This window comes from Cervus elaphus, chromosome 11, assembly GCF_910594005.1.
Source record: "Cervus elaphus chromosome 11, mCerEla1.1, whole genome shotgun sequence".
NCBI lineage: Eukaryota > Metazoa > Chordata > Mammalia > Artiodactyla > Cervidae > Cervus > Cervus elaphus.
Genome location: NC_057825.1, coordinates 601,500 through 614,569, shown reverse-complemented (window position 1 = coordinate 614,569; position 13,070 = coordinate 601,500). Strand labels below are relative to the sequence as shown.

At 51.6% G+C, this 13,070-nt stretch overlaps 1 protein-coding gene across 6 annotated transcripts in view; it reads right to left on the bottom strand.

The window, feature by feature from the left end:
- Positions 1–13,070, bottom strand: part of PNPLA7 (patatin like phospholipase domain containing 7) — a 78,901-nt gene that overhangs the window by 63,162 nt on the left and 2,669 nt on the right. For all 6 annotated transcript variants that reach the window (XM_043916185.1, XM_043916187.1, XM_043916186.1 and 3 more), the window contains exons 3-9: positions 11,875–11,946; positions 11,633–11,720; positions 11,196–11,275; positions 9,847–9,938; positions 9,357–9,497; positions 7,920–8,079; positions 5,755–5,835 (exon numbers count right to left, since the gene is read on the bottom strand). In XM_043916185.1, the coding sequence (XP_043772120.1) occupies positions 5,755–5,835; positions 7,920–8,079; positions 9,357–9,497; positions 9,847–9,938; positions 11,196–11,275; positions 11,633–11,720; positions 11,875–11,946 (714 nt within the window). The remainder of the gene's footprint in view (positions 1–5,754; positions 5,836–7,919; positions 8,080–9,356; positions 9,498–9,846; positions 9,939–11,195; positions 11,276–11,632; positions 11,721–11,874; positions 11,947–13,070) is intronic.

Sequence of the window (13,070 nt, the reverse complement as noted above, 5' to 3'; positions counted from 1 at the left end):
TACCCTGTAATAAACCATTATGGAAAAGAATCTGAAAAATATATAAATATATATACATATAGCTGAATCAATTTGCTGTATATGTAAAATTAAAACAACACTGTAAGTCAACTAGACTTATATAAAAAAATGATGACAGAAATTAAAATTTCAATGGAAGATCTGGAAAATAAAGTTAACAAAATCTCCTTAAAAGTACAATAGAAAGATAAAGGGAGTGCAGAATAAAGACAATTCTAAATCGGTAAGGTTTCAAAACCCAATCTCCCTGCACACTTCTCAGGAAGCCACAGAGGATCTGCTCCACCTGAACAGGCAGATCAAGAGAGGAGGTGGGAGCCCTGCCCAGGAAGGAAGAAAGCACCCCCAGGACAGGGGCTGGACCGTGTGGCCCAGAAGTTCACAGGGGCACAGAGCCTGGGGACCCGGAGGTCACTCCCCGACCCACGGAATACTGGACAAGGGCAGCTGTGCATGCCATGCACAGAAAACTAAGCAGCCAAAAATGAGGCAACTGTTAACTCCAGGGAAAACGAAAAAGAACTTCACCTCCAGGCTCCACAGGCCCAGCTGCCAACCATGCCCACAAGGTGGGATGAGAGGAGCAGGACGGTAAGGCGAGCAGGGCACTGTCTACAGTGGTGAGTCAAAACAAAATTGAGACAGAAGAATCATAAAACAGCAAGAGCAGCAGTTGTACACAGGAGACTGGAAGAGCTAGAAGCGGCCTTTCTTGGGAGAGGGTGGTGGAACAGACAACTGCACTTCACAAAACATCAAAAGCGTTTTTAGAATTTGTTCAGGTTATTTTGATAAGAACAAATAAAAAGAATTTTAAATCACAAATACACATTTGGTGAGGCAAAAATGATGTCCTTCCAAATGATCATTTAACTCAGTTCAGACTTGTTTTTTCCAAACACCCCCCTCCCCACTCTCAGCCCCACACTCGAGAAAGGAAGAGTCCTGCCCGGGGGCACTGAGGACCCGGGCCGAGGTGACCGCAGTGGCTGGGAGACAGCAGGCACCTGGCCCTGCTCCAAGCACGCAGCCCAGAGCTGCCACAGACGGTGCTCAGCCCAGAAGTCACAGCAGGATCAGGACCAAGCAGACCAAGAGGCAAGACACGAGCCTCCACCGCCGCTCTCTCTCTTATCTAGGAGCCCCTGTGTGTGACAGACAGCCTGTCTAGACCTCCCAGGCCTACAGCACACCTCACAGACTCAGACACTCAAGCCAGAACCCCACAGAACCCCCCTCCTATGGCCCAACGGGCACACCCGGGTGCTCTCTCCCAGCACAAGGTTCCAGGCAGGGGCTGACCCAAGCAGGAAGCAGGCAGGCTTGCTCGGAGCGGGTGGTGTCCCTCTCAGCCCTGGCCAAGCATGTGCTAAAGGCAGGCCAGGTCCTGGCGGCAGACAGAGACCCGGAGTCCCATGCATACCTCCACCCCCAGCCCCCAAACAGCTCAAAGCATGTGTACTGGTCTGACAGGGGCAGGCTGAACACAGTGGACACCCCTGAAGTCTCCATTTGGAGCCTGTCACCCCTTGTCATGCACAACAACTTAGGGCTGGCTTGGAGGACACCCACCAGGGGTCCATCCACAGTCAGCATCACACAAGCTCCTAGACTCCTGAGCCCGCACAGAGGCACCCCTGCCACGGTTCTGCTGAACTGCCCCAGAGACCCCTCTGTGCAGTGTCTGGAGAAACTGAAGTACAAGTTGCCTCAGTACACAGCTAAAAAGAAAAGAAAAAGATGTAACTTCCAAGGATAAAATTAAAATCAAATACACCCTTTCAGTGACACAGGTGCATGCATGTATCAAAGCAGCTACTTACACTTAAGATTTGTTTTACTGTAAGTAGGTTTTGATCAGAAGGAAAAATTAAATACTAAATTCCAGTTAACTGGGAGGAAATGAGGTACACTGAGCGGAGCCTTTCACAGCTAGTGATAGAAATAAATTAATTTTACTACTCTATTTTTTAACATGTTTGAAATATCCCATGATAGAAGTTTAAAAGTCATAAACTAACATGAGATGCTATTTTTTTAACCTACTGGACTAGTGTATGGAAAGAGCAAATCACCAAGAAGGCGGTGGTCAGGCCTCTCAGCCCCGGGCCTCTCGCTCACCCCATGTTCTGTAACACGGTTACGTAACAGCGAAGACCACTGACAGCGCTGCACATATGCGCCATGATGTACCCACTTGGCCAGGGGCCACTTCTCTCCTGTAAACATATATCAGCTCCACCTGAAAAGCCCTTGCAGCTGCAATAAGGCTACATTATGTCTCATCTCACACGCTAGTAAAGTAATGCTCAAAATTCTCCAAGCCAGGCTTCAGCAATACATGAACCGTGAACTTCCAGATGTTCAAGCTGGTTTTAGAAAAGGTGGAGGAACCAGAGATCAAATTGCCAACATCCGCTGGACCATCGAAAAAGCAAGAGAGTTCCAGAAGAACATCTATTTCTGTTTTATTAACTATGCCAAAGTCATTGACTGTGTGGATCACAATAAACTGTGGAAAATTCTGAAAGAGATGTGAATACCAGACCTGCCTCTTGAGAAATCTGTATGCAGGTCAGGAAGCAACAGTTAGAACTGGACATTGAACAACAGACTGAATCCAAACAGGAAAAGGACTACATCAAGGCTGTATATTGTCACCCTGCTTATTTAACTTATATGCAGAGTACATCATGAGAAACGCTGGGCTAGATGAAGCACAAGCTGGAATCAAGATTGCTGGGAGAAATATCAATAACCTCTGATATGCAGATGACACCACCCTTATGGCAGAAAGTGAAGAAGAACTAAACAGCCTCTTGTTGAAAGTCAAAGAGGAGAATGAAAAAGCTGGCTTAAAGCTCAACATTCAGAAAACTAAGATCATGGCATCTGGTCCCATCACTTTATGGCAAATAGATGGGAAAACAGTGGAAACAGTGGCTGACTTTATTTTTCTGGGCTCCAAAATCACTGCAGATTGTGACTGCAGCCATGAAATTAACAGACGCTTACTCCTTGGAAGGAAAGTTATGACCAACCTAAACAGCGTATTAAAAAGCAGAGACATTACTTTGTCAACAAAGGTACATCTAGTCAAGGCTATGGTTTTTCCAGTGGACATGTATGGATGTGAGAGTTGGAATATAAAGAGGGCTGAGCACAGAAGAACTGATACTTTTGAACTGTGGTGTTGGAGAAGACTCTTGAGAATCCCTTGGACTGCAAAGAGATCCAACCAGTCCATTCTAAGGGAAATCAGTCCTGGGTTCATTGGAAGGACTGATGTTGAAGGTGAAACTCCAGTATTTTGGCCACCTGATGCGAAGAGCTAACTCATTTGAAAGACCCTGATGCTGGGAAAGATTGAGGGCAGGAGGAGAAGGGGACGACAGAGGATGAGATGGTTGGATGGCAACACCGACTCGATGGACATGAGTTTGGGTAAACTCCGGGAGTTGGTGATGGACAGGGAGGCCTGGCATGCTGTAGTTCGTGGGGCTGTAAAGAGCCGGACACGACTGAGCGACTGAACTGAAGTGAGCATGGCCTTGCCCACCAGAGTAAGACCCAGTTTTACCCATAACCAATCCCTCCCACCAGGAAGCTTTCACAAGCCTCTTAACCTCATCCATCAGAGACAAGACAGAATGAAAACCACAATCACAGCGGAGGTGGTGCTGATGAACAACGAGAGCCCGTGGGTCCCTGCTTGTCAGCAAGGCCTGCTGTGCGGCAGAAAGTGACGCATGAGCAGCCTGTGGCTCGGCAGGGGCATCATCAAGGGGCCCCCAGTGTGACTGAGTGCACGGCGTATCAACCGTATACTCAGGTGGAGTTGGTCGACTTGGGTAAGCAGCTTTAGCAGAACCAAGGGAAACCCTTGGCAGCATGCCTTTTGCGACTCTGGGACATAGGGTGGATGGTATCATTTGTTCCAGGGATGAAATAGAACGGTTGGCATCTATAACCCCGCACCCCTCATTGAGACAAAGGTTGTAGAACATTTGAGACTGCAGGTCCCTGCTTGTTAGCAAGGCCAACCATGCAACTGAGACCGGAACAGCAGTTTAAATGCCCACAGCAAGAGACACAAGTGGTTCAGTTAGAAGATTATATGGCACCCAAGGGTGTTCCTTCAGATGCCCTTTTCTGCTTTGAACAGGGCTCAAATCATTGTGCCCACCCAAAGAGCCCAAGCAGGGACTGGAGGCCCCATGTAGGACTTGCAATTCACTGGTCACTAGCTAATGTACAGAGAGTAATGGCCCTGGTTGACACTGGTGCCAAATGCAGCCTTATTTATGGCAAGCTGGAGCAGTTTCTTGGTCCTGGTGCACACACTGATGGCCATTGTGGCCAAATGATGTATATATATATATATTTTTTTATGATGTATATCTAGAATAGTAGACTGTAAAGGCTGAGTCCTATGCTGTAAATTTAGAACAATGTACTGTAAAGGCTATGTCCTCAGATTTAGAAAAGTGTAATCATGAGGGTGGACTGTGAACAACACAAAAATCTCCTCCTTGAAGGGGCTGTCCTGGCGCCTGTGGGGGTTTTGCAAGTAGTGTGAGTTCCAGCTTGTATCCTGGGTGACAAGTGCTGTTTCTTGTTGCAGCCCCTACTACTGTTGCAAGATATAAATCCAAGAGTCAGTGTTTTCACCACGGCAATATTGCAGAAGATGGACTGTGCGTAGACTATGAGGTGAAAGACCCTGAAGAGGTGGAATGTAAAGAAAGAGCAAATTTGCCAAGATGGCGGTGGTCAGGCTCTCTCACCCCCAGGGCCTCTCACTACCGCCCCATGTTTTGTAAATACACGGCGACAGCTGAGATCACTTACAGCACTGTGTGTGCACGTCATGATGTGCCTCCTTGGCCACAGGCCACTTCTGTACTGTAAACATATACAAGCTCCACCTGAAAAGCCCTTGAGGCTGCATTAAGGCTACATTATGTCTGTGTTATGGTGTCTTATGGTGCATTACGGCTGTGTCCACTGGGTCAATCATGGGAGGAGAGAATACAGCATGTCTGCTGCTACACCCTCTATGCCAATCAAGAGAGAATAAACATGTCTGCAGTTTCTCTTCACATCTTCTTTCAGCTTCCTCGCTTGCACCTTGCCTACCCTGGGTTCAACAAACAATGAGATACAGTGAGACAACTAGCAAACATCAGCTATGAGACAGCTCACTAGCGGGTGAGGTGCCCTCACATGCCTGGCAATTCAGTCTCTGTGGTGGGAGGCAGGTCCCTGGGATCAGTGAGTCTCCTAAGGATTTGCCCTACAGACTGGCCTTCAAACACAGGAAACAGTGTCTACACAAGACCATTCACTGCATTGAGGAAGAGCACAAAAGCTGAAGAAGTGACTGAAGAACACGTGTCAGCACAGAAGATCCAGAAAGGGCCTCTCCTGGAAAGGGGCCTTGGGGCCTGAAGACAGGAGAGATCCCCTTCATCCTGCGATGTTTTATGCATGTGACGCTTGGAGCCCATGCACATGCTACTCAGTCCAAAGAATGATCATTTAAGAGACACCAAAACCCATAAGCCAACACCGAGCTCCCCTCAGACACTTAGTCAGAGCCACTCCCAGGCCACTCCAGGCACACCCCCCACCCACTAGGGTGACCCTCCTGTCAGTGGAGAGCTGGCCTGGGTGCTGAGGGATCTGCTGTCTAGTGAGTCCGGGCAGACCCAGGGGAGAAGAGGTACTCACAGTGATGACATCCAGAATGCTGAGGAGACTGTGGACGCTGTCTCCAGCCAGAACCTCCTTGACCGTCACCTCAGTGCCATCCTGCGCTTGGGAAGCAGAGGAGAGTCACCCGTGGTGGGAGGCCAGGCCGGCCAGGCTGGCCACGCAAACAACCCCCCACCACTGGTCGTGTGGGGCAGAGGCTGCACTCTGTCGACGTGTGGAACGAGAACAGAAAGATGAGGGTGACTAAGGAACAGGGAGGCCCAGCCTAGCCTTCAGTCTTGTGTCTTGTCAGCACCAGGAGGACCTGCCTGAGAGAGTTGGTGGGCCAAACTAAAAGGCTGTGGGAACCAAACGCAGTTATTCTCAGTATAAATGATAGCTTTTTTTTTTTTTTTTTTTTAATGGGGTTGAGAGGGACGGAGTCCGCTTGCGTCTGACTCCGCCCAAATGATAGCATTTTGACATATTTTTTCCCCACCGGATTAAAGGAGAAAGGAAACCATGCAATGCTGGTGATTTAAGATAGGAACTTCATCTCAGGGTGACCCAGAAAAATTCCTTTGAACTTGTTCAAACCTAGCACAGGTCACAGTCCAGGAGCCCATCCGTCTGGGCCAAAGGCTCTGGCCCTCTTGGGAAGGCCTGCCAGGCAGATGGCACGGAGGCCCCTGGAGAAGACGGGACGAAAGCATGCCCTTTCTGCTTACCCCACCAGGCCGCTCACAGACACAGTTACGCATGAGACCTGCACCCCGTAACACTGCGGTCTAGGAGCCGGAAGGACTCGCAGGAGCCGTCCCAGGGCAGGTCCACCCAGGGCCCAGCAGGTGGGAAGTTCACATGGCCAGGGATGGGGGCAACCTCATGCAGTCCAGGGTTCACTGAGTGTCTATGGGAAGCCTGGGTCACCTACCACCAGGCAAATAAACCAAGTGCCCAGGAGGCTTGGTCTAGAGATCCCCCCGCCCTCACCTGGCAACTGTGATTTAAGCACACAATTCAATAGAAGCAGGCAGCAAGGAGTTAGCTGCCAGCTGAATTAATATTTTAATTATTTTCTTACAGTTAAAATTATTTATAGCCTGAAACCTGAAAATAAGACAAGCGTGCGGCTGATCTTCACAGGTCAGTACGCACCCACTGAGGGGTCCTAAGGCAGTGGGAGTGATGGGAGCCACCACGCAGCCCGTGTCACAGAAGCTGACATGCTGCGTCAAGGGCAGCTTTGGTCTAATGTGTCTTTTCCTCCAAAGAACTCAAACTTGAGATTTTGCACCCCCTGAAGGCCCTCAGCTTGGCCCTCCGCATTTCTCTCTGAGGTGCTCTGGCCCACGATACCAGTCTCACCACCCAGTGGGGAAGGCATGAAGGAATCTGCATAAGACAGCTGTGCAGATGCAGCTGGAGGGGCCTTTGGTGTGCCCAGAGACACTCCTGAGAATAACCCGGATGCTCCACTGGATTTTGCACTGGAAAACTATAAAAGGACAGAGCCAACTATAGCAGCAGCTCTGCTTCCAGCCTGAAGACAAAAGGGATGGCTGCCCAGCTCCACTACAAACAGGTGCAGAGGTTTCACAAGTACCTCCTGGGAGAGCATATGAAGCAGCAACTTCTCATACAACATATAACCGAAAGCCAGCTGGAAAGTGTCATATTCCTGGCTGCACTACTCCACCTTGCACACTTCAAAACTCTGCCAACATCCTGGCGATCCCTCAGGAATGCTCAGCAGAAAGGTAGTGGGACGATTCATCTGACAAACTTTTCACTCCTAGTTGGAGTGTTTAGGGACCTGTATAAATGAGTCCACGGTTCAATTCAATGACAACTACTACAGGATCTGACACCTCAGAATATGGAAGAAATTTTTGATGAACTCAGGACTGGCAAAATCCCAAAAGGTGGGCCAAGGAGGGGACACTTCTCATGTTAGCCAGCTGAAGGCCTTACCTCTTCGACTGAACCACCTAAAGGACCTGGTTTTGGTGTGCAATCTGGCCTTTAACTTATATTCAACTGTATATATGTTGCTGGAGAAATAAAATATGAATCTCCTACCTACATAAAATAAAATAAGTTTTGCACTAAGTTTTCAATGGAAAACTTGAGGAATGTCCAAGAGGGCAGACCATGGAGTCCCAACACAACAGCGCCCCCGCCCGGCCCGGGGTGCTCACCGAGTCCTGCACGCGGACCTCCAGCCGCCCATCCTGCACCACATAGATGCTGTTGTCCAGCTCCCCCGGCCGGAAGATGTACTCCCCTTCCAGAAGCTGCACAAAGACCATGTGTTTGCAAAGTTCCAGGAACAGCGGCTTCTCAAAGTGACCCAGGACCCTACAGAAATCAGGACACGTGGGGCACCATCAGGAAGGACACTGTCCCTGCTGGCCAGACCACAGGGAGAGCTTCCACGGGCCGCAGAGCCTGCAGCACTAGCACCTGGCTGCCAGCAGGGCAGGAGCCTGAGGTTTAGGAAGCCCCATCAGCTGCTATCCCAGGAGCTCAGAGAAGTCTCAGGCCACGACTGTGAGTTTGAGCCAGGTTTGTAACCAAGGGCAGTTAGCGAAGTGCTGGAAAGAGGAGTTGGGGCTTCCAGGGAGAGACAGGGAGCCAGACTTTCAATATTCCATCCGGCCACTCACTTCCCACACTCGTTCTGCATCATCCTGAAGGCAGAAACTCTGAGAAGCAGACACACATGGGAAAGAACCAGCAAGGAGGCTCTGCTCACCACCAGGAGGGCAGTGACAGCCAGAGGAGAGAAGCTTTGCCAACTGATAAAACAAATGGTCACATGTTGAGGTCCAGAGAGGTCATTCTGGCTGCTACATGTATGAACACCCACTTTATGCTCACCAGACAGAATATCCTATTTGTGGTTGATCAACCACACACTGTACATCTGCTTTAATTATTAAAGGGCACACTTAATGATGCTGAAGCTGAAACTCCAACACTTTGGCCACCTGATGTGAAGAACTGACTCACTGGAAAAGACCCTGATGCTGGGTAAGATTGAGGGCAAGAGAAGAAGGGGACGACAAACGATGAGATGGTTGGATGGCATCACTGACTCAATGGACATGAGTTTGAGCAAGCTCCGGGAGTTGGTGATGGACAGGAAAGCCTGGCGTGCTGCAGTCCATGGGGTCACAAAGTCAGACACGACTGAGCGACTGATCTGAACACTTACCAGAAGTAAAGAACACCCACGTTAAAAATAAGGACTCAGTGCCTCTCATCCTGGGAGATCAATCCTGGTGCTCCTTCTACGACAAGACTCCCTTCCCAGGTGTCAATGCCATACTGACTCACCGTGTACATGCTGATCTGGTTTTGATTTCTTTCTGATACCCTGAAGGAATGTATCTGTGACTAGTTTAACGTTCTTCATTCACACAAGATATAAAACTGTGCTGAAAACCATACTTCTCTGGGGCTGTCTTCCGGGTTACAGTCCTCAATTTGGCTCAAATAAAACTCTTTTCTATTCCTGTTACAGACTGTTTATTGATATTTTTTGTCGACACAACCATCGGTGGCCACAGGGAAAGGATACCTCGGAGGCCAGGCAGGCACAAAGAAAGCCTCCAGGTCCACCTCTCTCTTACCGGACATTTTTCAGCATGTATAAAACTTCTGATGGCAGGTGAGAATTCTTCACATCAAACTCTGTGAGATCAGCCTCCAGCAGGGAGGGCGGGGGCTCCTTTGGCTGCAAGGTAGGGTATTCCTTCTTGAATCGCAGGATCCTACAAAGCAAAGAGGCACACACCTGGAGCAGAGGCCCAAAGGGGTTCAAAAGCAGACAGCAAGGAACTTCCCTGGTGGTCCAATGGTTAAGAATCTGCCTTGCAATGCAGGGGATGCGGGTTTGATCCCTGGCTGGGGAACTAAGATCCCACAAGCCACAGAGCAACAAAGCCTGAGTGCCACAACTAAAATCTGATGTAACCAAATTAATTAATCAATTAAATATTTTAAAAATTAAAAAATACAGCAGAGAGCATTTGGGCTGTGAGCCCCATAGCAGGGAAGCCACGGATAGCCCACTGGGGAGGGCAGCTGGGAACTGACTGGTCTGAAGGGCATTCCCAGTACCTCTTGGCCAAAGACAGCACCTTGGCCCTCTTCCTCACCCGCTGCCGGGGGGCAGCTGTGTTCCCCACAAGTGTGTGGGGAAGCGTGGTCACCTGCAGAATGAAAGGGGGAGGCTAAGTCTGGACTCTGAGACCTGTGGGATCCAGTTCCCAGTCTCAGGGTCGGTCCCAGCCCTCAGGACGTGGCCCCTACGGGCATTCCGGCCCGGCCCCACCTGCTCGCCTGCCCAGGACACAGGGCACCTCCTTGGTGCTGCTGACAGGGAGGACACAGGGCCATGTCCCCAGACAGCCCGAGCTCCGAGAACTCCGATGTCCTCGGCCCTGCGTCCCCTCTCCTGGAAGGCCGGCACCCTCCTCCTCACACCTGTCACGCTGGTACACAACCCTGGTGCCTGCACACCCTCTTGGCCTGGACAGCTCTCCGTCCCCCTCACAGTCCAGGCCCGCTGGACCGCCGCAAACAGTGCTGCCAAGGAGTACAAAGGGCCTGGCCCCTACCCAGGCATCAGCCGGCCCCCTTGGGCAGCTCCCAAGCTGTGTCTGCCCCGTGGTGCCGGCTGTGGTTGTCGGTGCATTGTCACCATGACTCGTCCTTGCCAAGGGGTTCTGGCCCCACTGGACCACGTTCCTGTCTTCCTTAGACCAAATCCAGCTTGCCAACACACAGTCCTCAGGGGGGTCATCCATGGACAGCCCCAGATCCAACCACACACGAGTGCCTCGAGACCTGCTCGCGGGTCATTCCGTGTGGCCCTACACGACTCTGCAGCAGCCCCCACACCACGCACCAGGGCCGCCCCGGCAGACTCGGCAGCCCGAACCAACCTCCCGCTCACAGCACTTGACCCTGACGAGGAGAGAGAGCCACCCAGGGACACCCACGTGACTCCTCGTCTGACAGTTCAAGTTTTTCTACAAAGAACACAAACTAACTGTGTATCTAGAGAAAAGTTAATAAACACAGTATTTTTAAATATCAGCAAACATTTCCAGCATGCCTTTGAGGCACAGTAAGCCTCTGGGAGTCTGCTGAGCCCTCTGTCCTCAGTGGGTGGGGCCCACCAGCAAAGGCTGCTCATCCCCAAGATGGGTCATGACTCTGGGAAGTGAGGTCTGGGAGTTTCCACTTTGCAGGGCCCAGCCCCAAATCATGGGAGGCCCACCAATCTGCACTGGAGCCAGGACCCTCCGCCTTACACACTCGGGGATGCTCCTGGGAGGGGCTTCTGCCGTCCTTCCTGGCTCATTTCCTCTCTAGGTGCTGTGCCTGCCCCAAACCTTCCCCAAGCCCCAGGCACAGGCTGAAGCCGACCCCTCTGAGGGAGGAGGGGACCCGCGGTGAGTTACCTTCCTCATGATCTTCCTGCCGTAGAACATCACCTTGTCTCTCTTCCGGAACCTGTACTGAGGACTGGGCTGCACCTGTCCTGCAAGGGGTGCCAAGGGGCAGCCTGAGCACAGCTGGGCCAGCTGCGTGTGCGCTGAGCTTGTCCTGCCCGCCCTGCGTCACACAGCATCTTGTTCCTGGGCTGTGACACACCCAAGCAGAGGAAGCGGGACTTCATCTCTTCTTGGAAATGAGAGTCAAGAGAGTTCAGGACACAGTTAAATTCTATAGATCCAAAGAGGGGTCGACAGGCCAGCAGTTTTCAACAAAAGCCGCTATGGCCTTGAGAGCTATTTGCGGGAGCTTAAAACACAGAGAAAGTCACCCGAACCTACCACCCTCTCAAGCCCTCTTCTCCCTCCCTCACTGGAGCCACGGCCTCAAGCAAGATACTCACGGAATTGGCTAACCCTTCTGTACACAAAAATGATGGTGGTGCCGATGAGGGCCAGGGCCAGGAGGACTCCAGTGACAATCCCCAGCAGCTGGGCAAGGTCACAGACAGAGCACCCATCAGAAAGGCCCCATGACCCCCAACCCCAAACACAGGCTGGACACAAAGGGCCCCGGGCGGCCAAGGGTGCAGGGGGCCACTGATTCTGGGGCCCGCCCATCACCCGGGAGCAGTGAGGTGGTTACCATGGTGGACTGGGAATGCTGCTCCATCAGCTCCAGACCCCAGGACCATAGGGTAGCCAGATAGAAGCCCACCTAGGGCAGAAGCCTGTAGTCAGGAAGGGCCAGGATGGGCACAGCCCCAGCTTCTCAGGGAGCAAGAACAGAGCTGTGGGTCAGGGAAGAAGTCGGAAGCCCTGGAGACCTCCAAAATGAAGCAGCCTTTCAGGAGGCAGAGGGCCCGAGTCCATCTGCTCCGGAGAAGGGCTACCCACCCACAGGATGGCCAGGCAGGGCCAGCAGCTGCGCTGCACTGACAACAAATGCTCCGGGCACCTGAGCCCTCCAGTCTCGGCTTCCCTGTTCCTCAGGATGCACGTCCAGAGGAGCACACCTGGCTGGCCGGGGGCGTGCAAAGGCCACCTCTTCAGGACCTTCTCATCACAGGCAGGACCACATGCTGCTGGCCCAAGGGCGGACACAGGCCCACACAACAGCAGTGCTGAGAAACCCTAATGAGCCAACTGAATTTTGAGAACATTAAATCCAGCACATAGCAGCAAAGGGCTCCCAAGGAGGGAGTTAACAAGGAGCTTCAGAAGCCCAGACCCCAGGGAGAAAGACAGGAAGGTAAGAGGAAACAGTGAGTGTGGAATGGTGAGTGGGCAGACGGCTAGGACCTCCTATACAGGGGATGCTGGCAGGTTCCCCACAAAGACAAGAAACCAGTCAAACAAGTAACTACGCTCCACTCCTCCTGGTACTCACATCCTTCCAAGCAGTCAGGAACAGGATGGACTGAGGGAGGGGGGCGGTGTGTGTGTGTGAATTCTGTCAAGCTTTTACACAAGTGCCAAGGACTAAAGCAGCTTGCCTGATCCTTCAGAGCCAGGATCACACACAGTACTGATGCCAGAAAACCCGAGGGAATCAATGCACTCAGAAAAGCATTTCAAAAGCAGAATGTTACATCAAGACAGAAAAGGAAGTGATCCAAAGACTCAACCCTCTGAACTTGGCTCAGAAAGCAGAGGAAGCAGTGGGAGCTTCTGCCTCGGAGTGAGGTGCCCAGGCCCTCCTGGCCCAGGCTGTGTGCTTGGCTAGAGACCACCTCCACTGGGTGGCAGACAAGCACCCTCCTCAGGAGTGTGTCCGCTGAGCTCAGCCACCCCTTGGGGGGAGGGGAGGGAGGAGCCAGGGGAACGGTCATGAGAGCGACC